The sequence below is a fragment of the Microcebus murinus genome, chromosome 9 (genome assembly GCF_040939455.1).
Source record: "Microcebus murinus isolate Inina chromosome 9, M.murinus_Inina_mat1.0, whole genome shotgun sequence".
Taxonomy (NCBI): domain Eukaryota; kingdom Metazoa; phylum Chordata; class Mammalia; order Primates; family Cheirogaleidae; genus Microcebus; species Microcebus murinus.
The window spans coordinates 88,930,549-88,956,405 of NC_134112.1; the positions used below are offsets into that span (position 1 = coordinate 88,930,549).

Genomic DNA, 25,857 nt, shown 5'->3' on the forward strand with positions numbered 1-25,857 from the left:
TATATGGACATATTCCAAAATCCAGAAAAATAAGAAATTTCAAATACTTCTGAGCCTAAGCATTTCTGATAAGGCACAATCAACCTGTATATTTTAGATATTAACCCTATTTATAAATATGGTTTGCAGATACTTTCTCCCAATCCATAGGCTGCCTTTTCATTTTGTTGATTCAGGTTTTTTGTTTTTTTTTTTTTTCTGTGCATAAGCATTTTAGTTTGATGTAGTTCCCCTATTTTATTTTTGCCTTTTGTTGCTTGAACTTCTGGTGTTTATTTTTTGGAAAATAAAGCATTCATTCTTTTTAATAGTAGTAGATTGTTCTACATACCTATAATTAGGAAAATGTTAAGGTATAGATATTAAAAGGAATCTTCAGTCTCTTCTATTCCCTTTCCCTTATCCTACCATCTAATTAATCTCAAGAACCTTCTTTTTGTTTCCTGAATGTTCATTCTTTCTAGTTTAATTGCCAATTTCCTCTAGCCCTCAGGGCTCAGAACATATGGTCTCTTGCCTGAGTACTGGTACCCTTTCTTAGAGTGCCTTTTTTCCCCTGAATAATTTCTCATCTTTGTAGAGACTACCAGATTCACTTTAGGTGGTTCTCCCTTTTCTCCTGGCAATCTTCCAAGATGAGCTGGGCTCCTTTTCTCTGTGCTTATATAATAGCCCTTGTGCATATGTCCATCATACTTTTACTGATTTTTATCTATTATATTTGCATATTTTTTCTATGAATGTCATTAGATTTATATTATTTAAGGGTAGAACTTTGTGTTGCCCAATGCTTGACACAAAGGAACTCAGTAACAGATTAGTGGAAAAGGAGGTAACTATAACATCTACTGTGAGAAGCTATATACGTGACATATAGATAAAACTCCATGTTATTTTATAGGATTGGAATTTCAGAAATAGTAAATCTTTTTAAAGTTTATTTTAATGTCAGTAGAAAGGAGACAGTATATAATATTGCCATCTCAAAAGCTGTTTGGACACCTTTCATATTAAAAATATTTTTCTTAGCTTTTTTAAACAGTAGTTAATTTTCAGTGTGAAACTGAGTTCATTTTAAGTTCAGGTATATCTGAAGGGATTAACAAGCACATTTAATGAACCATTATTTATCTTCTGTTCTAGCCAGCCTTTATGACTTCTCAGAATTATTTAAAACATGCATCATGAGTTTTGGCAAGTATAATGGTGTAATGAGTACCATTTCAAATGGGTAATAAAATAAGTTGACAGGGAGAAAGCTCTTAAATCTTTACATTGAATGACAGTAAAATTCAGCAGGAAAGATTTGTTACTTAAGATAAGGAGCAGAGTGGCCAAGTTTGATACAACTTTTAGACCTTGCTACAACTTAATTTGCAAATTGATACTTGTTACCTTTTTTGCAGCATAATACCTCAAGCAAGTGGAAAAAAAGTATTTACATGCAAGTGATTTGTCTCATAATTCTCTTTAATTAAAACTGATTTCTTTTTAAGGAAGTGCTCACATTTCTGATTTGATCCCTTTTATGGAGGCAAGAAAGCTTGTTACTCAGTTTCCACACCAATAATCATAAGATATTCTCTAAGTCAGTATAGTGTGTCTGAAGTAGGGGGAAAAATATATATGTATTAAACATAAAGACTATTAAGCACCTTCTCTTCCTACTTCCTGCTGGTATGGAGGCATCAGCATGGTGACTGTGGACACAGTAATGGAGAGGGTTGGGGGGGGCCACAGAAAGGCATGAGACTGGCAGCCAAAAACTTGAAGTGGTGAGGGGGGAATACAGGAGATAAGAGGAGAGAGTCAGTGTTATTTGGGTTTTGGTTATAGTGAGCAAATAAGTAAATGGATTGAGTAAGTAAATAACTATGTTAAGGGTAATGGCAGCCAAGTTTCCATAGAAGATATTTAGAAAAAAGTAAGGTGGGAAAGATGTGTATTGGGTTGGAATTGGAGCTATAGTTTGACTTGAGTTTTATACATGTATGCAGATAGACCTAGAAATAGCTTTATATACACACACACACACAGACACACACACCCTCCACCAGTATATGTGTATATGTTTATATCCTACATCCCAATAGTGAGCCCAGTGTTCTTCCAGATCTTGGTTTAAAGATACCAAGAAAAGAGAGGGAAAGTACAAGGTGTGCCCAGGATATCTTATTATACCAGCAACTGCTGAAATGGTCAGAGAATGATGAGGGCATGTCAAAGAGACCATGATCCAGCCTAAAAGGCTCCCATTGGACAAATCAACAACAAATCTGAGGATCTAAATAAATAATGAATTATAACGCATTGAATTAAATTAAGACTACTTGAGTCCATAATATGTCAAACCATAAATCTATGGGGGGGAGAACTTGTTGGCAAAATATAAAGCAATAAATGTAGAAAAGTAATGAGCATAAGGAAACACATTTGGTCACTATCACAGAGGTAATTCAGGAGGATTAATCAGTGCATGCTCATGGGGTAGGTAGAGGATTGATGGGGGAACAGGGTATTAGAATATCTCTTCAACTTTAAGGTGGAGAAAATTGATTAGCAAAATTATTATGCTAAGTGTTAAAGGTAGTATCAGTGGCAGGACAAGTTGACATCCTGTGCTTCAGGACACATCATCATTTGTGTTGTATTCCTGACAAGAATGTTGTACTTACATCTGATCAGGAGGAAATACCACACAGGATTGAAGGTCTCAGATCTCTAAAACCCATCAAACACATGAACAACAGGGAAAGACTGAGCAACTAAGAGACATGACAACTAACTGCAGCTTGTATTCTTTGATGGAATCCTAGAAAAGGGAGACTGCTGGGACAAGTGGTGCTTGAATGAGGTCTTTGAATTGGATGGTAGTGTTATGACACACTTGCTTTCTGAATTTGGACTTTGGTATTTGCTGCTTATGTTAGGAGATCTTTGTTTTAGGATATTCACATTGCAGTATTTAGGGGAGACAGGACCTGTAGCTTGTTCTCCAAACATTTGGGGAAAGACTAATAATAATAGTGTAGGAGCAGTTGGGTGAGTGCTGGAGCAAATGTAGTAATAGGGTAAGACTTGGAGAATGTGGGGTTTCTTTTTGATGTTAATGAATTTTCTACACTTGCTTTTTAAAAGTAAGTGTGTAAGAGGCTATTGTCAAAAAGACAAAAGATAAGTGTTGAAGAGGATGTGGAGAAAAGGAATCCTTTGCACAGTGTGGGTGAGGTTGTAAATTAGTGTAGCAATTAAATAAAACAGAGGAGTTTCCACTTCTGGATATATATTCAGAGGGAATGAAATTAGTATCTTCAAGAGATATCTGCACTTATAGGTTCATTATAGTATTATTCACTGTAGCCAAGAAATGGAAACAACCTAAGTGTCCATCAACAGATAAACTGGTAAAGTATGGTGTATATATATACACAAAGGGATACTATTTAGCCCTAAAAAAGAAGGAAATCCTATCATTTGCACAACATGAATGAACCTAGAGGACATTATGTTAAGTGAAATAAGCCAGGCACATCCTATGTGATCTTACTTATATGTAGAATCTTAAAAAAAAAAAAAATCAAACTCAAAGAAATGGAGAATAGAATGGTGGTTACCAGGGTGGGCAGGGGTCAGGGGGGACTGGACTTTGGGGATATGTTGATAAAAGGATAAAAATTTTTGTCTTTTTTGAGACAAGGTCTCTCTGTCACCCAGGCTGGAGTGCAGTGGTATGATCATAGCTCTCTGAAACTTCAAACTCTGGGGCCAAGCAATTCTCCTGTCTAATCTCCTGAGTAGCTAGGACTACAGGTGCACACCACCACACCTGGCTAATTTTGGGTTTTTGTTTGTTTTTTGTTCTTGTAGGGACAAGGTCTTGCTATGTTGCCCAGGCTGGTCTTAAACTCCTGGGTTTAAATGATACTCAAACCGTGGCCTCCCAAAGTGCTAGGATTATAGGCATGAGCCATTGCACCCAAGCCAAAATTAGCTGGATAGGAGGAATAAGTGTATGAGGTCTGTTGTACAACATAGGGATGAAAGTTAATAACAATGTATTGAAAATTGCTAAGAGAGTAGATTTTAAGTTTACTCACCACAAATAAGAAGTATGTGAGGTAATGCATATGTTAATTAGCTCAATTTAGCCATTCTACAAAGTGTGCATACTTCAAAACATGGTGTAAACAGTAAATATATGTAATTTTTCAACTAAAATAATTTTAAAATGTTTTTAAATATAAATGATTAAATTTTAGAAAATGATAAAATATTTATGAGGATATTTATAAAGAAAGCTCTTAGAATAATCCTTTTTTTGGTTAATATATTATGAGCATGATTTTATGATGAGAATTAGAGGACACAAAAAATTAAAGAGAAGAAAACTTGGGGAAAGGCACATTGTATTGAGTGCTGTTTGCTAAACACTTTGCCACATAGTCTTCGCAGTCCCAAAATAAGTTAATATGTTTTACTCAGAATTTGTTTTTATTGGAGACAATGTAAAAATTGAAGCAAATTTACTTATTTAACAATTACTGAATACCTGATTATATTCCAAGCAACATTCTAAGAGCTGAGGGAACAAAAAACAAAATCTTTGTCCTCAGTGAGCTTCATTTTAGTGCAGAGGGGTAGATAGTACCAAAATAAGCTATACATACCATTACATGCTATTAAGTGCTCTAGAGAAAAGTAAATTAAGGGAGTAGTCTGGGAGCATTGGGATGTCTTTGCAGTTTTAGATAAGGGGAATCTAGCTAAAGGGTGATTCTGAGCACGTTGAGGAAGCATGCCATACAGACAGCTGAGGCAAGTACTGCTGGCAGAGCACACAGCAAGTGCTGGGACTGTGGCGGGGGCACTTTTGTGATGTGGACAGCAAAGTGGCCTGAGAGAGTGTCAAGAGGTAAGATCAGAGAAGGAATGGAAAGGTACCAGCACAAATCTTGCAGTTTGTCATGAGAACTTTAGTGTTTGAGTGAGATGGGAAACCATTTGTGTGTGGGGGGCATTTGTGGAAATGAGGGACATAATATCACTTATATTTTAACACAGTCACTTTGGCTGATGTGTTGAGAGAAGACTGTATGTGGTTGAAGGCCTGGGAGAAATAAGGGAGCCACATTAGAGCCTTACTGCAATAAAGTGGCTTTCCTAGAGTGGTAGCTAGTGGAGTTGGTAGAGCTAATAGGTGAAGATAGATTATACATACATTTCAAAGATAGAGCCAATAGGATTTTCTGGCAGGTTGAATGTGGTATGTGAGAAAAAAGACCCAAGGACTTTTATCCTAAGCTATAGGAAAAACAGTATTAGCAATAATTGAGATGAAGAAGATTATAGGAAGAGTAGATCTGAGGAGAGAGATCAGGAGTTCCCTTTTAGACATACTAATTTGAGATGCCTTCTAGACAACCAAGTGGAGCCACTGAGTAAGCAATGGAAGTTCAAAATAATAGTCAAGGCTGCAGATATAAAATAAAGTTATTTAAACCACGAGACTGGATGAAATCACTAAAAGTAGTTATTTGTTGTTTAAAGACCGGGGTATGTTCTGAGAAATGCATCGTTATGCAATTTGTCATTGTGTGACCATGATGCAGTGTACGTTCACAAAACTAGACGGTCTATCCCACTACACACCTAGGCTATATAGTATAGCCTATTGCTTGTAGGCTCCAAACTTAAACAGCAGGTTACGGTACTGAATACTGTAGGCAGTTGGTACACGGTGGTATTTGAGTATGTAAACATACAATAGGTATATTAAAAATATGGTGTAAAAGATACACCTGTATAGAACACTTAACATAAATGGAGCCTATAGGATTGGAAGTTGCTCTGGGTGAGTTAGCAACTGAGTGGTGAGTAAATATGAAGGCCTAGGACATTACTGTTCAACTATTATAGACATAAACACTGCACACTTAGGCTACAGTAAATTTAATTTGAAAACACAAACACATTGTACAGAAAGTATAGTATAGTAAATATATAAACCAATAACATATTTATTTACTGTCACTATAGGACTGGCAACACAGTAGGTTTGTCTATACCAGAACCACCAAAAACAATCGAGTAATGCCTTGTGCTGTGATGTTACGATGGCTACAACATCACCCAGTGATGGGAATTTTCAGCTCCATTATGATCTTATGGGACTGCCATCACATAGTCAGTGCTTCATTGACTAAAGCATTGCTGTTCTGTGCATGACTGTATATGGGTACAGAAGAAGAGGGGAGACAAAGGAGAGAGCCCTGGGGCATTCCAGCATGTAGAGATATGAGAAAGAAGGGGCCGGGTGCAGTGGCTCACATCCATAATCCCAGCACTTTGGGAGGCTGAGACAGATGATTGCTTGAGGGAGGAGTTCAAGATATGAGAAAAAAGAAAGACCCAACAATGATGACTAGGATTGTGTGATGGCAACAAGAAGGGGCAGCCATACCCTCCTCAGGGAGCTCAGAAACAGTTCATCAGTGAAACCTAAATCTATTCTCAGCAGCTCCAAAAAGTAGCAGCTAGTGACACCAGGGGACAAACAAGAGATTATAGCGTGCTGGAAGTCAAATGAAGAAAGTGTTTACATGAGGACAGACCGAACACCTCTGTCAGCTCCTGAAAGCTTCAATGTAATGGTTTCAGGAAAGAATAGGAGGGGAGGAATCGGAGATAATCTAGATGAATCTTTTGAAGAGTTTTGCTGTAGAAGAAAGCAGAGAAATGAGGCAGTTGATGGCAGGAGAAAGGAGCCAAGAGTTTTGTTTTTAGCTGGCAAAAATTAAAGTATATTTATGTGTTTATGGGTGTGATCTAGTAAAGTAGAAGGGTTGGTGTTACACAAGAGGGATGAAAATTGCTGAGCAGATGAGGGCATTGGTTCTACTGCACAAGTGGGAGGATTGGCTTTAGCTAGAAGCATAGACATTTCATCCATTGTAACAAGGGGCACACAGATACCGATAAGTGGTGGAGGTTTGTGGAAGGTCCCCATGATTGTTCCTATTTTTTAGTGAAATGATAAGCAAGTACATCAGCTGAGATTGAGAATGGGGGAGGAGGTGCCAGAGATTTGAAAATAGAGAAGGGGGTATGAAATAGTCATTTAGAAAAGTAGAGAAGTGAATAGATAAATGTCATATGCTAGCCAGTCAACCTAAAGGGACCTGGAGTTAAGTGGTCATGTGTTTTTTTTTTTTTTATTTTTTTTTTTATTTTTTATTTATTTATTTTTTTTTAGCTACTACTGGCTCTGAGTAAGTGGTCATGTGTTTGAAGTGATATCAGTCGAATTGTATTCAGGCAGAACTGGGACTTAACCAGGGTGGGTTGTTTTGTTTGGGAGATAGGTTGAAGACACGGAAGGGAGTATGCATAATTGGGTATGTGTGAGAGAGGAGTGAAGGGTATATGCCAGGAAATGATTATGATGATTGACCCAGGGATTTAAGCTGGCTCATGAGGAATGGAGGAATAAAGGGTGAGGGTAAAGTGAGATAGAAGGATGGAAAATTTCTAAGAGCAAAGGCTCATAGGACCTGGTGGGGTTTGAAGGATTATTGAGATCTGGGCACTAGAGGAAGTAAGCTGGGAAGGAAGGATCTAGTTGGATATTGAAATCATCAAGAAGTGTTGGAGGACTAATGTTGGAGGTGGTGACAGTGAGGCAGGAACTAAAATTTTTGTGGCCTGATTGAGAACGAGTAGATGTTCATTGGTGGCTGTAGTGTGAAGGGAAGTGGATGATGTGGTGTGATGACATGAGATTCAAAGCTGGATGTGTTCACGGAGGTGGCAGGGACAGACCTTAATGAACAAGGAGAGCCATCCCACTAGCAGCCCCAGTTCCATTTCCTTTAAGAGTAAGTTACAGGCCAGGCACAGTGGCTCACGCCTGTAATTCTAGCACTCTGGGAGGCTGAGGCGGGCGGATTGCTCGAGGTCAGGAGTTTGAAACCAGCCTGAGCAAGAGTGAGACCCTGTCTCTAGTATAAATAGAAAGAAATTAATTGGCCAACTAATACATATAGAAAAAATTAGCTGGGCATGGTGGCGCGTGCCTGTAGTCCCAGCTATTCAGGGGGCTGAGGCAGTAGGATCCCTTGAGCCCAGGAGTTTGAGGTTGCTGTGAGCTAGGCTGATGCCACGGCACTCAAGCTAGCCTGGGCAACAAAGTGAGACTTTGTCTCAAAAAAAAGTAAGTTAAAGAACAAAATATTGTTAAAAAAAATTTTTTTTTGAGACAGAGTCTCACTGTGTTGCCTGGGTTAGAGTGAGTGCCGTGGTGTCAGCCTAGCTCACAGCAACCTGAAACTCCTGGGTTCAAGTGATACTACTGCCTCAGTCTCCGGAGTAGCTGGGACTACAGGCATGCGCCACCATGCCCGGCTAATATTTTTTAATATATATGTATTTTTTAGTTGTCCAGCTAATTTTTTTCTATTTTTTTTTTTTTTTAGTAGAGGCCTCACTTTTGCTCAGGTTGGTCTTGAACTCCTGAGCTCAAACGATCCGCCTGACTCGGCCTCCCAGAGTGCCAGGATTACAGGTGTGAGCCACCGCACCAAGCCAATCACTTCAAGATACTTTTAAGTTATATGTTAAACACTACAGCTGAGTTAAACCTCAAAACTTTTAACATGGTTTAGAAAGAAAATTATGTTGTATGTCCATTTTTGTTATCTATATATGATTGTTCATTGATGTACATATTAGAGACTGTTTTTGTTATTTACTGGGCACTTAATAAATTATTTACCCGATGTTTTGTTGTCTCTCTTCTTCCTTCTAGATTACATACCGGTTACGGCACCTCCTTCGTGCAAGGTGTGATGCTTCTCCAGTGACCAACAACACCATCCAGTTTCACTGTGATCCTAGTTTCTGGGCTCAAAATATTATCAACTTAGGTAGGCCATTATTTACATTTTCTCAAAGTGCCATTTGTTTGTGGAACTCACAGTTATTATGACATGTTAATGAAAATGTATTCTCTTCTACTCCCAAAGTGTTTTCATCATCTTGATTTAAAGACATGACATTTTTGCTAGTATTTCATTAATGTATGTATATGGTGACACATGCATGAATATAAACGTGTGTGTGTGTGTATGGATGATAGGAAAACATTCTATATATTGACTTACAGGGTGTGCAGGCTTAGGAATATATACATGTCCTCCCATTCCACCCCACCCTCACAGAATCCAGTTTGTATTGCTAGCTCTAGATTTGTCAGAATGTGTTAACTCTTGACTGTCATTGATACAGGATTTTTGATATTTAGAATGTTTTCATTTAACATACTGTTTCTTATGCTATTATTGGCTTATTTTTAAACCTATTCGGTAGGCACCTAATGCTTCAATCACTTTATTTTGCTTAGGGAACACTTTTAATTTTTTTCATTTGGCTGATAATTTTTTTTTTTTTTGAGACAGAGTCTCGCTTTGTTGTCCAGGCTAGAGTGAGTGCCGTGGCGTCAGCCTAGCTCACAGCAACCTCAAACTCCTGGGCTTGAGTGATCCTTCTGCCTCAGCCTCCCGAGTAGCTGGGACTACAGGCATGCGCCACCATGCCCGGCTAATTTTTTTATATATATATCAGTTGGCCAATTAATTTCTTTCTATTTATAGTAGAGACGGGGTCTCGCTCTTGCTCAGGCTGGTTTTGAACTCCTGACCTTGAGCAATCCGCCCGCCTCGGCCTCCCAAGAGCTAGGATTACAGGCGTGAGCCACAGCGCCCGGCCTGGCTGATAATTTTATATATATATGAAATATTATATATATATATAATTTACTGATTGAAGTATAACATACATACAGAAAAGTACCCAAATCTTAAGTACAGTCCTGTACTGTGTAACAACATCTCAATCAATGAAGGTCTGCATATACAACAGTAGTCCTATTAAGGTTATAGAACTGTATTTTTACTCTACCTTTTCTATGTTTAGAAATGTTTAGATACATAAATACTTACCATTGTGTTACAATTGAGTACAGTCACATGCTGTACAGATTTGTAGCCTAAGCTATACCTAGGAATAGTCTATACCATATAACCTAGGTGTGTAGTAGGCTGTACCATCTAGGTTTATGTAAGTATACTTTATGATGTTGGCATAAAGTCCAAATCGCCCAACGATGCATTTCTCAGAACATATTCCTGTCCTTAAGCAACACATGACTGTATTAGAGCTTACTGAATTATCACAAAGGGAGACTATCATTTTGGTAGCATTAGGAGCTAAAATATCCTTGCAAGCAGTTCAGCAGAAAGTTATTACTTTAGCTTTTTATTATACTATTTGCCAAGTAGAAACAGTCTTTTTGCCTTCTTTCTTAATTTCTCATGAGGAAACTATACAAACTGAAATTTAAGAATTCCCTATATGTTGTTCGTTCATCAACAACCAATATTCCCTTTGATAACATTTTTTGGCCTTACTGATGTTGTTTCAGAATCATCGAAGATGGGGGGGCTCTCTGATCCCCAAGGCTAGATTCTGAGTAGGAAGGGGAAAAAATGGCTGGAGAATGAGCCTGTGCTCACCAGGAATGGAAGAAATAGGCTTACACAAATCTCTCCCATACAAGGAAACAAAAAGAATCCTTGAAGCAAAAGTGATAAGGAAACCCCTGCAGACCAGATGAGAAGTATATACAGCCATATGAATTTTGATACATAGCAGGCAACTGGAATTACACACACTCACCCACCTTAATGAAAAGAAGCATCTTTAGGAATACAAAGCATGTGTATAAGTAACTGGTTTTGACCATACCCCACTCTACCATTGCAGATTCATGTATACTGAGAACTCATCATGAAATATGAATCCACACAAGCAGTCTCTATAGAGATGTATGTACTTATATCACTTAAACTATGTAGATACATCCACATGTAGAGATAGGTACATTTAAGAATTATATTTAAAACTGGACACATATAAATGGATATAGTTTTTTATAAGTCTGCATTAGCAAAAAAAGAAACAGGATCTCTTAGTCAAATAAGTTTGTGAAACTCTAATACAATAAAGTTAAACAGTATCTTTTACTCTAGGACTTCTTAGAGCTGTCATATATAGCCCAGTAAATTCATTTACAATAAGATTTACATTGTGAATCTCTCAAGAAAGAGACAAGCTTTCCAAATTTGTTTATCCTTGGCTTCTGAGAAACATAGAAGAGTGGTAGGGAAAAATATTGATCTAGGTAAATATTTCGTTAGTTTCCTGATGACTTTGGTTGAATTTTTCTCTCTCTAAACCTTAGACCCCTTATGTGTGAAACAGAATATATACTTACCTGGCACAGTGAATAACAGTAAGCATTTAATGAATGATAACTATATATATATTTTTAGAATACATATATTTAGTCAGAAATTCCAGTTTCTACTGTTGAAGAAATCAAGCTTGGATCAGATCTGTGAGAGAGGAGGCACCTTTAAATTCTAAAACTGTGGTTTCAAGTTAGTCAAAGTATTGTTTATCAAAGAACAGTATGTATTGTAAAAGTATAAGAAACTCAAGAGATTGCAAATTGTTAAGAGTAAAAGATTCAAAAGTGCTTTGTGGGATTGTTTTTAGAGCCAATGTCAGGTTTGTTTATTTTGATATACAACAGCAGTTCTCAAAGTAATAGTCTAAGGCTCTTTAAGGGGACCACAAACACCACCCTTTTCCAACTACATATCTTCATGAGACTGGATTTTTTTTTTCATATATTTTAACATGATAAAATATATTTGTCATATCATGACAGATAGTGTGGAGAAACAAATACGAGAGTTCACCTATTAAGCCAGACATTTAAAGAGATTTAAAAAAATGTAAAATAATAATAATCTTCACTAATTATTTTTTAAAATATTGTTTTCATTAAAATGTGTTGTGGCTTTATGGTTTTTAAATGAATTAGTAATTTTTTTTTTAATTTTCATTTTTGCTTTCTAATATTGTAAGTTTCGACTGAAAGAAGCTACATAAACAACAGCTCTTTGCAGTCCCCTATTTTGAAGAGTGTAAAGGGGTCCTAAGACCAAAGTTCCTTGGCATTTCTGAAATTCAGCAAAAAGGGCCTTACCAAATGTGATATTTTACCAACTATCAGAAAAACTTTATCCCAAAATCTTTTCTCTTTAATTAGGTTCTTTAGTAATCGAGGATAAAGAGAGCCAGCCACAAATGCCTAAGCAGAATCCTGTCGTGGAACAGAATTCACAGCCACCAGGTGGTTTATCTTCAAACCAGTTATCCAAGTTTCCAACACAGATCAGCCTAGCTCAATTACGGCTCCAGCATATGCAGCAACAGGTAATCGCTCAGAGGCAACAGGTGCAACGGAGGCCAGCACCTGTGGGTTTACCAAACCCTAGAATGCAGGGGCCCATCCAGCAACCTTCCATCTCTCATCAGGTAAATTTGGAAGCAGGCCTATCCTAACTTAGATAATTATAGTATAATTGTGTTCAGCTCGTAAAATAACCAAGACATCCATTTTCCATGATATAAATATATGAATTTATAAAAATTTATCACACTAAGGATCCCTGATTTAACACCTAGTTTTTATCCCTACTCAAAAAGGATTTAATAGTTTATTTAGCTGATAAATCTATTTTCATCTATTCTTCATTGTCTTCAGCAGATAAATGTTTACATTCCTCAATAACACATGTGTATGATTGATGAGAAAAGCTGTGTACCTGTATTTCCTATATTAGTGTCCCAGAATGACAAAAACTTTAGAAATTCATTCTCTGTAAGGATGCAGTATTTAGAAAATCACATTGCATCTTAGAAACTAGGGCAAAGTAAAGTAGAAAAGAGCAGGGGTTAATTAGAACTTATCTTTCTCAAACTTATTTCTGAGCAAATATTCTATCTACCATTCTTATTTCTACTAGATAGGAAATATTCTGCTAATTTTCAATGTAATTTTTTTGTGTGTGTATTGTTAAGAGTTAAGGCCTGGATTTCAATGTAATTTTTGAAGATGAAATGTCAATATACTTTTGTTAAATACTTCAACAGTCCTATTAAGTTAGATGTGGGCATACAAAGATTTAGTAAAGGTTTAATAAGCAATATAAAATCTAATTCATATAAATTATTTCAGTTACATTTATTTACTAATTTATACCCCTCCTATTTCTGCAAAAGATTTAAAGTGATTTATAGTAAAGGACAAAAATGAGCAGGGTTTAATAAAAGTCAAATAAAGTATGTAGGCCTAGGCTAAGAAGTCTCATACTTGAACAAAACTTAGCTCAGAATTTCTTGTCAACCACGATAAGGCCAGTGGAATATGGTCTGGTGGAGAAGGCCAGTAGAATATGGTTGGGGGTAAGCAAGAGGGAGAAGTCCGGGCAGGGAAGGGATATAGCTGGGGGGTAGGGGGTAAAGGAAAAAGTCCAGGAAGGGAGACAAGGCTGGGAAGCATGAGGAATAAGGCCAATGGGATATTATCAGTGGGATAAAAACAAGGGGTCAGGCCAGGGGCATGAGGGCAAAAGATATGGCCAATGGGATATTATTGGGGGGATAAAACTAGGGTGGTATAAGGCCTAGGGGATAAGACCAGGGGGACAAGGCCAGAATATGTGGCCACTGGGATAAGACCGTTGGGTTAAAGCCAGGGAAGAAGACCAAACAATACCAATGGGACATGGTCTGGGAAGGAAGGCCAGGGGGACAAGGCTAGCGGTCAAGGCACTGAGGCCAGAATGATAACACCACTGGAATGTGGACAGGGAGATAAGGCCAGAGGGATAAGGCAAGGGGGGAACAAGGCCAAATAATAAAGGGCAGTGGCATATGTTCGGGGAATAAGACGAGGGGGAAATAACGCCAGGGAGAGAAGGTCAAAATATAAGGCCAATGGGACATGGTCAGGGAATAGGGCCAGGGGGATAAGGCTTGGGGAGGGGAGTGGGGTAAGGCATGGGGAATAAGGAAAAAGTTAAGGCCAATGGGATATGGTCAGGGAGATAAGGCATGAGGAGGGGATAAAGATGGGGATAAGACAAAAAGTTAAGGCCAGTGGCATTTAAAAAAAATTTTTTTTTGTCAGCCAAAGCAAAAAGAAATAATAATATAGATATCACTATCTAATAAAAAGTAAACATGTCAGTTAGGGAAAGGTTTTATTAGTATTTTAATAGCATGGTGAGGAATATATAATGTGATTCTATATGAAAAAGCAATTAAAACTCATAACTTTTTTTGTAGCAATTTTACAAAATAGAAATGATCTTTATTGGGACTGTTTCTTAAATCCTCAATAAAAGTTGTGGACATATGTAGATTCTGACTTTGTTAAATCATTTCTATGAAGGTCTGAGGGTAATGTATGTGAGGCTAATGGCTTTTGATTAAAGCATATGAAATCCAGGGGAATATTAGCATGGCTTTTGAAAACTCTGTTTCAACCCAAGTTTTTATAGAAAGTCAGTAGCAAGCAAGTTAAAAGATCTTTGCTGAGTGTTCTATGGGAAGAAAATTGTATACTTTAGATAGTAGGGGTGTTCCTGGTAGAGCTGAAATTTTGTTAAGAAAATTGAAGGCAGAAGGACATATTTTGGAGATTGCAAAGAGTACTAGAATTTTTCTAAAGCTAAACGTGGGGAGGAGAGAGAAAAATATTTCAGTGCCTAATGATAAGCATTTGCATGTGTTAATATTGATCTTAAGTGTCTTAGATGTTATGATATTTAGTTTATTAATCAAAAAAGGGATGAATCCATCATTTTAGTTAATTGCATGTCATTGAGAAGTCAGGAACTAGGTGAGAGGGGGGTAAAAGGGTTGGGTATATTCACACCTAAGGGGCACCATCTGGGGGATGGACATGCTTGAAGCTCTGGCTTGGGTGGGGCAAAGGCAATATATGTAACCTAAACATTTGTACCCCTGTAATATGCTGAAAGAAAAATAAATAAATAAAATGAGACATGAAAAATAAAAAATAAATAAATAAAAAAGTCAGGAACTAAGGCAATTAATAGATACTATGTGAAAATAGTTATTTATATGGGCAGTGACAAAACAGAAGTGACCTGAGCCTTTAGCCTGCTTTTCTCAGAAATTTTTTTAATCTTGTTTTTGGTGTCTAGGATTTAGTGCTGCAATCTGTATAATGTAGAAATAAAGTAATTTTAGAAATAGAAATAAAGTACTTTTCACATCTTGTAGTCCTTATCTCACACAGCTGTTCTTTGTCTATTCTCGATAACTCCTAGACCTTTTTTTACACTCTCTCATTTTTATCTGCTCTTTGCCAAATACTCCTACATTTTTCACTCATCAATTTATCCTTTTCATAAACTTGTATATTCCCCTGCCTCCCTGTGGTCTTAGTGTCCTACCAGAATATTTGCATGTACTTATGGGAAAATGCCCATCTATAAGCAATTGTGTCTGTGTGCCTGTGAGTATGTGCAAATCATACTCTACATCTGTCCATATGTACCGGTAAATTGAAAGGACTATTTTTAAAAATCACCTACATGATAGTTCCCTATTTGTTCTTCCTCTGAAGATTAATCATGTCATCTTTGTGGTTTAAGTATTGGGTGATAATAGGTAGGATAGTTGCATGACTGAGTGATGCAAACTTGATAGAGATTGTGCATCTGTTTAGTTAACACTATACAGTATATTCTGTGAAACTGCAGTCATTGGACAGATCTAAGTTTGTTACAGACCACTGTCACATATATCATTTTACACATAATTCACAGCAATGGTTCTCACTCCCAAGCCAGATTTACAGCCGCAGAGATACTGTAAATACTATGTATACATCAATTTTCCCAAGCAGTAGATGGATATTATTAGAAGGACATCTGCTATCCTTCAAGGTTATATATAGCTGGGAACTACTGACCTAGAGTAAAATCAAAATCCATAATAATGAAGTTAGTTAGAATGGGGATGAAATATGTCTGTTTGCTTAAGCTCTTAATTATTTCTCTATTCTCAGTTATTCTCAATTCTCTACAATCAGTATCTAAATTTATTTTTTACTTGGTCTATAATTGCTGGGCACTCCTGAAAGTTAATGAGGGTGAACCTAGTGCCAACTAATTGTAAGAGAGAAGTAATTGACCCAGGACAGGAAAGTAAATTCCACAAATGAGAGGAAGAAAAGCAAAAGAGGACAAGGCTACACTTTATAGCTGTTCTCCTTCACAATGTCAAATGTTGAAACATTGCTACTTAACCTTAAAGATTCCCTATTTACTTGTCCCGCTGTGAATGTGGGAGGAAATAGTCTTCTCTGAGAAGTTCTGATCATAAATAGTTAAGATATACTGAAAAGAAGTATTTATTTTGTAATACATTTCCAACTATAGAGAGAATTGAATAGTCAGGAGGAGGCTGGCATATAAGGTTATCTTTTTTTCTAGGACTCTGGTCTCAATTTCCAGGGCTAGCATTTATGAACAGATAGAATAGACTTGCCTTTCTAGCCCTTGCCCCATCTCTCATTTCCTTACCCAGCCTTCCTATAATCCATCAATGTTTGCTTAGAGAGTTTCCTTTGAAAATATATTTTCTCTTAGGGAGACTCATCCTCTAAGCTTGGATTAGTTAGTATCTTAACAGCCAGCTAAGCACCAGAACATATTTTGGTAATGATATGGGAGACTAGATTTGGATTAAAGCCTGGGTGTGCTGCCTTTTACTAGCTATGTGACATTTTTCAAGTTACCTAAGCTTTCTAACCTTTAGTTTCCTAATTTGTAAAACAAGGGTAATAATACCTACTTCATAAGGGTGAATGGCAAATATGTAAAATGCCTGACATATAGTTAGATAGAGCTTAGTAAGATCTAGAACTTATTGTTAATTTTTAAATGTTATAAATATCAACTCTTTTCATTATTTATGATTTTTTGGTTAAGAGTACAGCCTTCGAGTCAAGCTACTTGTTCAAATCCCAGCTCCATCCCTTACTGTCTTTGTTAATCTTGGGCAAGTTACTTAAATTTTCTGCACCTTAAGTTTTCTTGTCTATAAGATCGAGATATTCCCTACCTCATAGGATTGTTAAGATTAAATGAGTGAATACATGTGAGACACTTAAAGCAGTACCTGGTATTTAGTAACTGCTCAGTAAATGTTAGCAATTATTTTTATACTATCACTTTATTTCAGGAGGTTGATGAGGGCAGTTCTTTGCAAAACATAATAGTTAAGGACTTAAAAGGATACCAGAGACACATTGCACCTATTTACCAACATGACCTAGGTCCAATTCTGATACAGTCTACTTAAAAATGTAGTTGGCAATCCATCTCCCAAGGTCCTTTCCTAATAAGACTCTATACAAATTCTAGAAGTCTGCCTATCCTCCACATCCCATTCCCTTGTAATCTTAATATATGATTCATCTGTGGCAGAGTTTCTTTCTGTATAAGTTTTATAAAATAGAGATCTCTGTAATTTGTCTTTCAGGAGATAATTGTTACTGAATTGGTTTAATTTCTTTTTTCTAGCAACCCCCTCCACGTTTGATAAATTTTCAAAATCATAGTCCCAAACCCAGTGGACCAGTTCTTCCTCCTCATCCTCAACAACTGAGATATCCACCAAACCAAAATATACCACGACAAGCAATAAAGCCCAACCCTCTACAGATGGCTTTCTTGGCTCAGCAAGCCATAAAACAGGTCTGTATCTACTTGCTCTCCTCATTTGCTTATTCTGCTATTTCCAAATCACACTGAATTTATAGATTATGAAGAGCAAGGTGAGTTGAAAAGTTTATTACAGACAGACCTGTGAAGGCAAAGCTAAGAGACAGGGTCTTGATGCTTTGTAATCAACAAGAGAAATCAAGCCACTTAAGTGGAGGCCCAACATAATCAAGAAGTTATAGATATTAATTTTTACAATACTGGTATATAACTTATAGGTGAGTACATTTAGTTTCCTAAATTAAAAGTATTCTAACAAAAAGAAGTTACATTCCACAAAATAGACAATAAATGAATCCTTGAAGTGTTTCAAGGAGATTTCTTAGAAACAAACTTAGTTATGGCACAGTGTCAATATGGAATACATCTGATAAAGTTTAACCTTTCATCTTATAGTAAAAGCTCTCTCAGTGCTTTGTCTTTTCAAAGCTCCTCTTTCAACTGTCTTTCCAGCTGAAGGCTTGTAAACTCACTTTGATTTAATTTTTTCACCAAGACCAAAAGAAAAAACAATGCTACTTTCATAATTCTGTGATGTTCATTTTAATCAAATCATTTGAAAATTTTATTGTAAAAGTATGCATTCTCTATGTGCCTCTATGTTTGGCTTTGCTATTTATATATTATCACCAAATTTTCTTAAATACTTTAATTATTTTTAATAAAATTCATACCTATTATTTCATCATTAGAAGTGAGGTGAAAAGAGCCAAGCTATAGTTTGGCTTTAAATTCTGTTTATATCCCTAATAATTTTGTGGCCTTGGGCAAGTTTATTCTTCTTAAATCTCACTTGTCACAACTATAAAATGAATACTTTGCTGAAAGTTCATTCTAATGTATATTAAAGCACCTGGCACATTTTACGTACTCAAGTGTCTACTTTACCTCTTCCCCATTTATTATATTGTAAAGGGTAGACACTGTGAAAGTGTTTGCTAAAAATCCAAATAGGAATGAATAAATGGATAAACAGAGCAGGGGAAAATATAGTGAGAAATTGGTTTTAATTGGTAGATTAGTTATGAAATTATAGTATGCTTATATAGTGGGAATACTTTTTAGGTATTCAGAAAATGAGGTAATCTATATGATTTTTTTCTAAGTATATTATGTGGGGAAAAAACATGACATAGAATGTTTTTGAGGTATTAATCTAGTTTTTTGCAATCTCATGTACATAGAAAAAACATGGAATGATATCTACTGATTATTCTTGGTAGAGGAAGAGGAAGGGAGGGTTTGGGGTGAGGAATATGAGGAATCGGTAGATGGTAAAGATGACATGTCCAACTTTTTATAGGTTTCTGTATGTAGTTTTTACAATGGAACATATGTTAGATTTTTCAAAATTAAAATATTTCAGACACTATCACTCTGTATAGTGCCATCCATATATAAATGACAGTGTTTTGGGGAAATCTTCCCACTTATGTAGTCTTGAAATAGCTCTTAATTGCTTTTCTTTCTCCCAACAATTTATTATGAAAATTTTCAATTGTGATAAAATTGAAAGAATTATGTAGGGGATATTTTGCTCTACTTGCCTTATTATGTAATATCCATATGCCTATTTATCTGTTATCAAACCATTTTGGTTTTTGATAGGTTTTGAAGTAACTGCAGGTAGCAGCATGCTTCACCTCTGTGTACTTCAGCATGCCTAACATCATCTTATTTAATGTATTTATCTCAGCATCTAGTCTGAATGATAGTCCTTTTCTCAGAGGTTTATTAAGGCTTAATCATCTATTCATGTATGAGAAAGAAGAGTAGAAAAGTCTGAAGGCCCTGGTCTGTGGCTTATTATTTTCACACAGATATAGAAGAAAATGTCTGTTTTCAACCCTCCATCTTTAACCTGAAGTTGCCTGTCTATATTTCTTTTCCAGTATATATAAGCTTTCCAAGATTGGGTACTGTGATTCTTTATTGTATACTGTTTTCTTCCAGTAAAAAATCAGTGAAAATTATATAAAATACCTGTATATTCCCTCCCCTTCTTTCTTTCCTTCCATTTAAATTACAGTTGAATTTAAATTTTTTTTTTTTTGAGACAGAGTCTCGCTTTGTTGTCCAGGCTAGAGTGAGTGCCGTGGCGTCAGCCTAGCTCACAGCAACCTCAAACTCCTGGGCTAGAGTGATCCTTCTGCCTCAGCCTCCCGAGTAGCTGGGACTACAGGCATGCGCCACTATGCCCGGCTAATTTTATATATATATATCAGTTGGCCAATTAATTTCTTTCTATTTATAGTAGAGACGGGGTCTCGCTCTTGCTCAGGCTGGTTTTGAACTCCTGACCTTGAGCAATCCGCCCGCCTTGGCCTCCCAAGAGCTAGGATTACAGGCGTGAGCCACAGCGCCCGGCCTTGAATTTAAATATTAATAGCAGAATATATCTTTCATTTTGTGTCTGAAAGAGTGGTTAGGCGGGTGTTTATGTTATAGGCCTGTTGATAAACAACCTTTCCCTTTCCTTCTTGCTACTGTAGTGGCAGATCAGCAGTGGACAGGCTCCCCCATCAACTGCCAGCAGCACGCCCTCCACACCTTCCAGTCCCACCATTACTAGTGCAGCAGGGTATGATGGGAAGGCTTTTGGTTCTCCCATGATCGATTTGAGCTCACCAGTGGGAGGTTCTTACAATCTTCCCTCTCTTCCAGATGTAAGTATACACAAAATGTATACTAAACATTCTCTTTTGAAAATTATCAGTGAATTTGGATCTGGTGAAAGGCACAGTTTATTAGATCATAGGTTGTTTGTTTTTACAGGTTAATTTTTATCCTTTAGAAATATTATGACTAGTAAAAAGATTATGAACACTTAGACATACAATAGAATGTCTTTCAGGGCACTGGAGTTAAAGATGTTTGTAAATGAATGTTTTATGGTGAGAAGTCACGGACTCTAAGCTGGGAAAGGAGGGAAGTAGGGACATGGGAAGATGTACTGGAAAGTTGAATGGCTGGAATGTGTTACATCGAGTAAGGTCAAAGAAGGAGGCTAAAAATTAAGACATAAAAAGAGATGAAGACAAGTTTAATAGTAAAAATTAAAACCTTTTCTGCAAGATCATACTGACCAGTGCAAAATTACCTCTGGTTTAATTTATATTTAAATTAAACAATGTATTCCTTGGTTTGCCTTTTCTCATCCTAGGAGGTTAGATGATCTCACTCTGATGCACACACACACACACACTTACAACCTTAACCTTAAAAAGCTTTTAAGAAATATCTTGTACACTTTACTTGGAAGGGATAACCTATAAGATAACCTTATAACCTATAGGATTGTGAAAGAACTTTTTTTGTTTTCCTTATTTGTTTTTCAAATTGAGTTCAACTAGTATTTCCTATTAGTTGCACTGTTAATCTTACCAGAGTCATTTCATTTTTTTAATAGTTTTATATACTTTAAATGGGCAGAGTACATGTATGTTTCATGTATAGTTAGTACATAGGAAAATTTATGTCTAATCCCCACAGTGGTGTTTAGCTTTTAGGATGACTCCACAATATAAATAACTTTCTTTATATTAAGATCTAACACACCCAGGTATTCTAGAATGTTTTGTATGCTCTGAAAAGTATTGGCCAAATATTGTCAAAATAATATTAAAATGTAAATGACTCTGTATGCTAACACTGCTAATGCCACCTCTCCCCCTGCCCACCAAAGAAAACCCACAAAAAGTAAAAATCTCTTTACTTTTTCCTCTGCACTTCTTTTTTTTTTTTTTTTTTTTTTGAGACACAGTCTCGCTTTGTTGCCCAGGCTAGAGTGAGTGCCACGGCGTCAGCCTAGCTCACAGCAACCTCAAACTCCTGGCTCAAGCAATCCTCCTGCCTCAGCCTCCCAAGTAGCTGGGACTACAGGCATTCGCCACCATGCCCGGCTAATTTTTTGTATATATTAGTTGGCCAATTAATTTCTTTCTATTTATAGTAGAGACGGGGTCTCGCTCTTGCTCAGGCTGGTTTTGAACTCCTGACCTCGAGCAATCCGCCTGCCTCGGCCTCCCAGAGAGCTAGGATTACAGGCGTGAGCCACCGCGCCCGGCCCCTCTGCACTTCTTATACAGGTGACTCTTTGTCCGCCAGCCTTTCTGACCTGAATTCCTCATCTGAATCACAAAATAAACTGATCTGAGTGACAATTTTCTCAAAGATGCTTCATAAATAGCACTTTTCTAACTGTGTTGGCAAGAAATTAATTCATTATATACAATCTATGCTCTAGGGCTATAAGACTTAGTTGTCTTATAGAGTCCTAGTTGAGAAAGGCAGAAATATGTTAGAGAATTGAACTGAATTTTAATCATAAAGATATTCTTGGCCGGGCATGGTGACTCACTCCTGTAATCCTAGCACTCTAGGAGGCCGAGGCGGGCGGATTGCTCAAGGTCAGGAGTTCGAAACCAGCCTGAGCAAGAGCGAGTCCCCATCTCTACTATAAATAGAAAGAAATTAATTGGCCAACTAATATATATAGAAAAAATTAGCCGGGCATTGGGGTGTGTGCCTCTAGTCCCAGCTACTCTGGAGGCTGAGGCAGGAAGATTGCTTGAGCCCAGGAGTTTGAGGTTGCTGTGAGCTAGGCTGACGCCATGGCATTCTAGCCTGGGCAACAGAGTGAGACTCTATCTCAGAAAAAAAAAGATATTCATGGGAAATTTGGGGTATTTGTGCATTAAAGAATATTCTCACTGAGAGCAATAAACTCTTACTCAGTAGAAATTTACAAACATTTTACCTTAGCAATGAATTAGGTAAGCAGCGTTATTTGTATACCTGTTACATCAAGAATCTATAAGAGTTTACTTTTTTCCTACTAAACAACAGTAATATACTTAGTGATATTAGTGCTGTAGATATGTGTTACACAAAGCCTGTCCAGAAAGTTTCCAGCCGTTAATACAATGAGAACGGTTTGCATGACATGGATGTAACTTGGCAGCCAAGGAGAGTGGACTGGGATGCACATGCGTGAACTTCACCGTACTAGTCAGTGGGGCACTAGTCACCATTGAATCAGTCCGTGTACTGTGTGACTGTCGCATTAAAAATGGCCGAATGAGTAGAGCAACGAATCTGCATCAGATTTCGCGTTAAGCTCAAATATTTCTCCACAGAAACTATTCTGATGATTCAGAAGGCTTTCAGGGATGATGCAATGAGTGCAACACAAAGGTTGCACAAACACTTAAAAGATGGTTGAGAATCTGTTGAAAGTGATCATGTTCTAGAAATCCTGTAATAAGCAGAACCCCTGAGAATGTTGAATGTGTACAGGTTAAGAGACACTAGGAGAACTGTGTGAGTTCCCAAGGTGCCTACTTTGAAGGGGGTTGGAGTGTTATTGTCCTATGTGCAATGTTTGTTGTATCTTCTTCAATAAATGTCTATTTTTCATATTACGTGGATATATACTTTCCAGACAGACTTTGTATACAGGCTTACTTCATCTATTTAGTGAATACGGAAAGCCAAGAACTTGAGAATTCTTGCAAACCTTTCAGAGGCTTCACAAGGTCCTATCTGTGTCAGGCCAGATTTTCTTCATATTCTTCAACCAAAGCCACACATCACGATAGATTGAATGCAGAAGCAGATATAAGAATCCATTCAGTTGCTCTTTGGGGAGATATTAAAGAGATTTGCAAATATGTAAAATTATGCCTTTCTCACCAAGTTTGTTTTTTAATACAGATATCTTGTTTTTAAATGAATTAAGAAATTAAACATTTTTGTTTTTACCGATGTGAATGACATACAATATAACTTTATCTTAACTCTTGATTTCTGAAATATTATATCTTCAATATGTTTACTAAGGTGTATTCATTAAAAAGAGTGAAAACTTGTATTAGAGGTTATTCATGGGGTAAATATCCATTAGAACTTCTCAAATGAGATATTTGTGTTTTATTATTTGGCAATAACTGTTATTGGGAGTTTTCTTAAAAATTTAAAGTGGCTTTCAACTTGTGAAGTCAGGGTATCCTGAAACAATTTCTTTTCTTGTAAGATTGACTGTTCAAGTACTATTATGCTGGACAATATTGCAAGGAAAGATACCAGTACAGATCATGGCCAGCCAAGACCACCCTCAAACAGAACGGTCCAATCACCAAATTCATCAGTGCCATCTCCAGGTCTTGCAGGTAAAGTGGGCTTTTTGATTTTAGTAAATGGTTTTTCAAGGTTTTATTCTACCTGTAACATTTTTTGTAATTCCCTCTCCTCCCACCCCCAATGATTAAGATGTATCTGAGTTTTTTGCACTATTTAAAATTAGTACACTTTCAAAGTGGGAAACAAAGTTAAACTTCTTTACCTTTTCAATTTCAACAGAACTTCTAGACATTATAGCATTCCCAGGAGGAAGTTAGTGTTATCCTTTCTTATTGATAAGTTGCCTGCTTAGGATATTAAATGCCTAGTTAAAATTTATCAGTGACAATGCACAGAGAGATTGCTCTTGGTAGTTTTGTTTGGTGCTTAATTGTGTTTAAGAATTTTTAGCATACCTACTCATTTCCTGTAAGAGAGACACTTTAATACTACTCCTCGGTACCTTGGCAAAACAAGTACCTTAAATAAAAATAAGGAAAGAGGAGAATTTAAGTCACATGAACATCATAAGGCAGTTATACAATTTAAATAGTTTCTAGTTTTAAATATACATTTAAAACATAAATCAATTTAAATAAAATAGATGCCTATTTTAAACATAAACTCATGACAAAATGTGGTAGAGGATCTGTTTATCATGACAGGCTCATACTAATAAATAAGGAACATACTTAATATTGCCAAAGGACATCATGAGTAGATAATTCCCTAAAGAGAAAATACATACAGCCAATAAAACAGATCAAATAAAATCATCAGTCTTACTAGTAGTCATAAGAAAAATCAAAACAAGATCTGATTTCTAACATACTTAATTAGCCAAGACTTAAATAGTGAAAATACTCATTAAAAATGTGATGCAGAATACTCTCATACATAGACAGTGGGAGTATAACTTGGCAAAAATATTCTGGAAACCACTTTAGCAATATTACTAAAGCTAACATTTATCCAGTACTGATTGTGGCCCAAGTTCTGGACAAGTACCTTATATGCATTATTTACTGGAATATTTGCTTCAAAGGCCTTAGAAAATGTATGTATCCTTGAACCTAGTAATTCCATTTAAATTCTCCAATTTTAAGGGAATAATTAAAACCTGGATAGTCAGAATATTTATTAAGGCATTATTTACAGTAGTTAAAATTTTGAAGCAATGTAAATATCCAAATATAGGGAAATGATAAAAATAGAATGTACTGAGAATATTATCTAGCTATTTAAAGAATGGTTATATAGAGTTTCTAATGGTATGCTCGTGGTATATTGTTTAGTGAAAACAAGTATACAGAACCATATATTAAGTATAATAAAAGCCGTAAATGTATATTTAAAACTAGAAAGAGATAAATCAATTTTAGCAATGTTTACATATGAATAGAGAAGTTTTAGGTAACTTAATGTTATATCTTTTTGTCATTTTCAACTATTCTAAAATGAAACGTGTATTATAAGAAGATAATAGCTATTGTTTTGTTTTTAAAGAAAGTTCTCCAGAGTTGATAAATGGATGAAATGGATTTCCTTCTCTTTATTAACTATATCCTGTTGTTCATCAAACCCTTTAGAACTTTTCACTTTGAATTTTTTTTTCTACTTCCCACTCCTATTGTTTTTCTACTCTTACTATTTAGTTTGGGTCTTTATCAATTCAAACCAACATCATTTACAGCAGTTTTTCCCTCTCTTTCTTGGTTGCTTTTAATCCAGTTTTCTGTCTTCCAATTTACCACCAGAATATAGATTTTTAATCCTTTTTATTTTTATTCTTTTCTTTTTAAGAGAAAAGAATAAAGTCTTGACAGTCTTGCCCTGTCACCCAGGCTAAAGTGTAGTGGCATGATCATGGCTCACTGCAGCCTCAAACCCTTGTGCTCAGGCAATCCTCACAGCTCAGCCTCCTGAATATAGCTAGGACAACAGGTGCATGCCAGCGCACCCAGCTAATTTTTAAATTTTTTGTTAAGATGGGGTCTTACTATGTTGC

At 36.4% G+C, this 25,857-nt stretch overlaps 1 protein-coding gene across 3 annotated transcripts in view; it reads left to right on the forward strand.

Moving 5' to 3' along the window:
• TRIM24 (tripartite motif containing 24) overlaps positions 1-25,857 on the forward strand; it is a 113,853-nt gene that overhangs the window by 76,195 nt on the left and 11,801 nt on the right. The window contains exons 8-12 of one of the 3 annotated variants that reach the window (XM_012742700.3): positions 8,804-8,921; positions 12,173-12,441; positions 17,529-17,702; positions 20,222-20,395; positions 23,764-23,899. In XM_012742700.3, the coding sequence (XP_012598154.2) occupies positions 8,804-8,921; positions 12,173-12,441; positions 17,529-17,702; positions 20,222-20,395; positions 23,764-23,899 (871 nt within the window). The remainder of the gene's footprint in view (positions 1-8,803; positions 8,922-12,172; positions 12,442-17,528; positions 17,703-20,221; positions 20,396-23,763; positions 23,900-25,857) is intronic. The other 2 variants (XM_012742701.3, XM_012742702.3) reach the window with 2 other exon arrangements.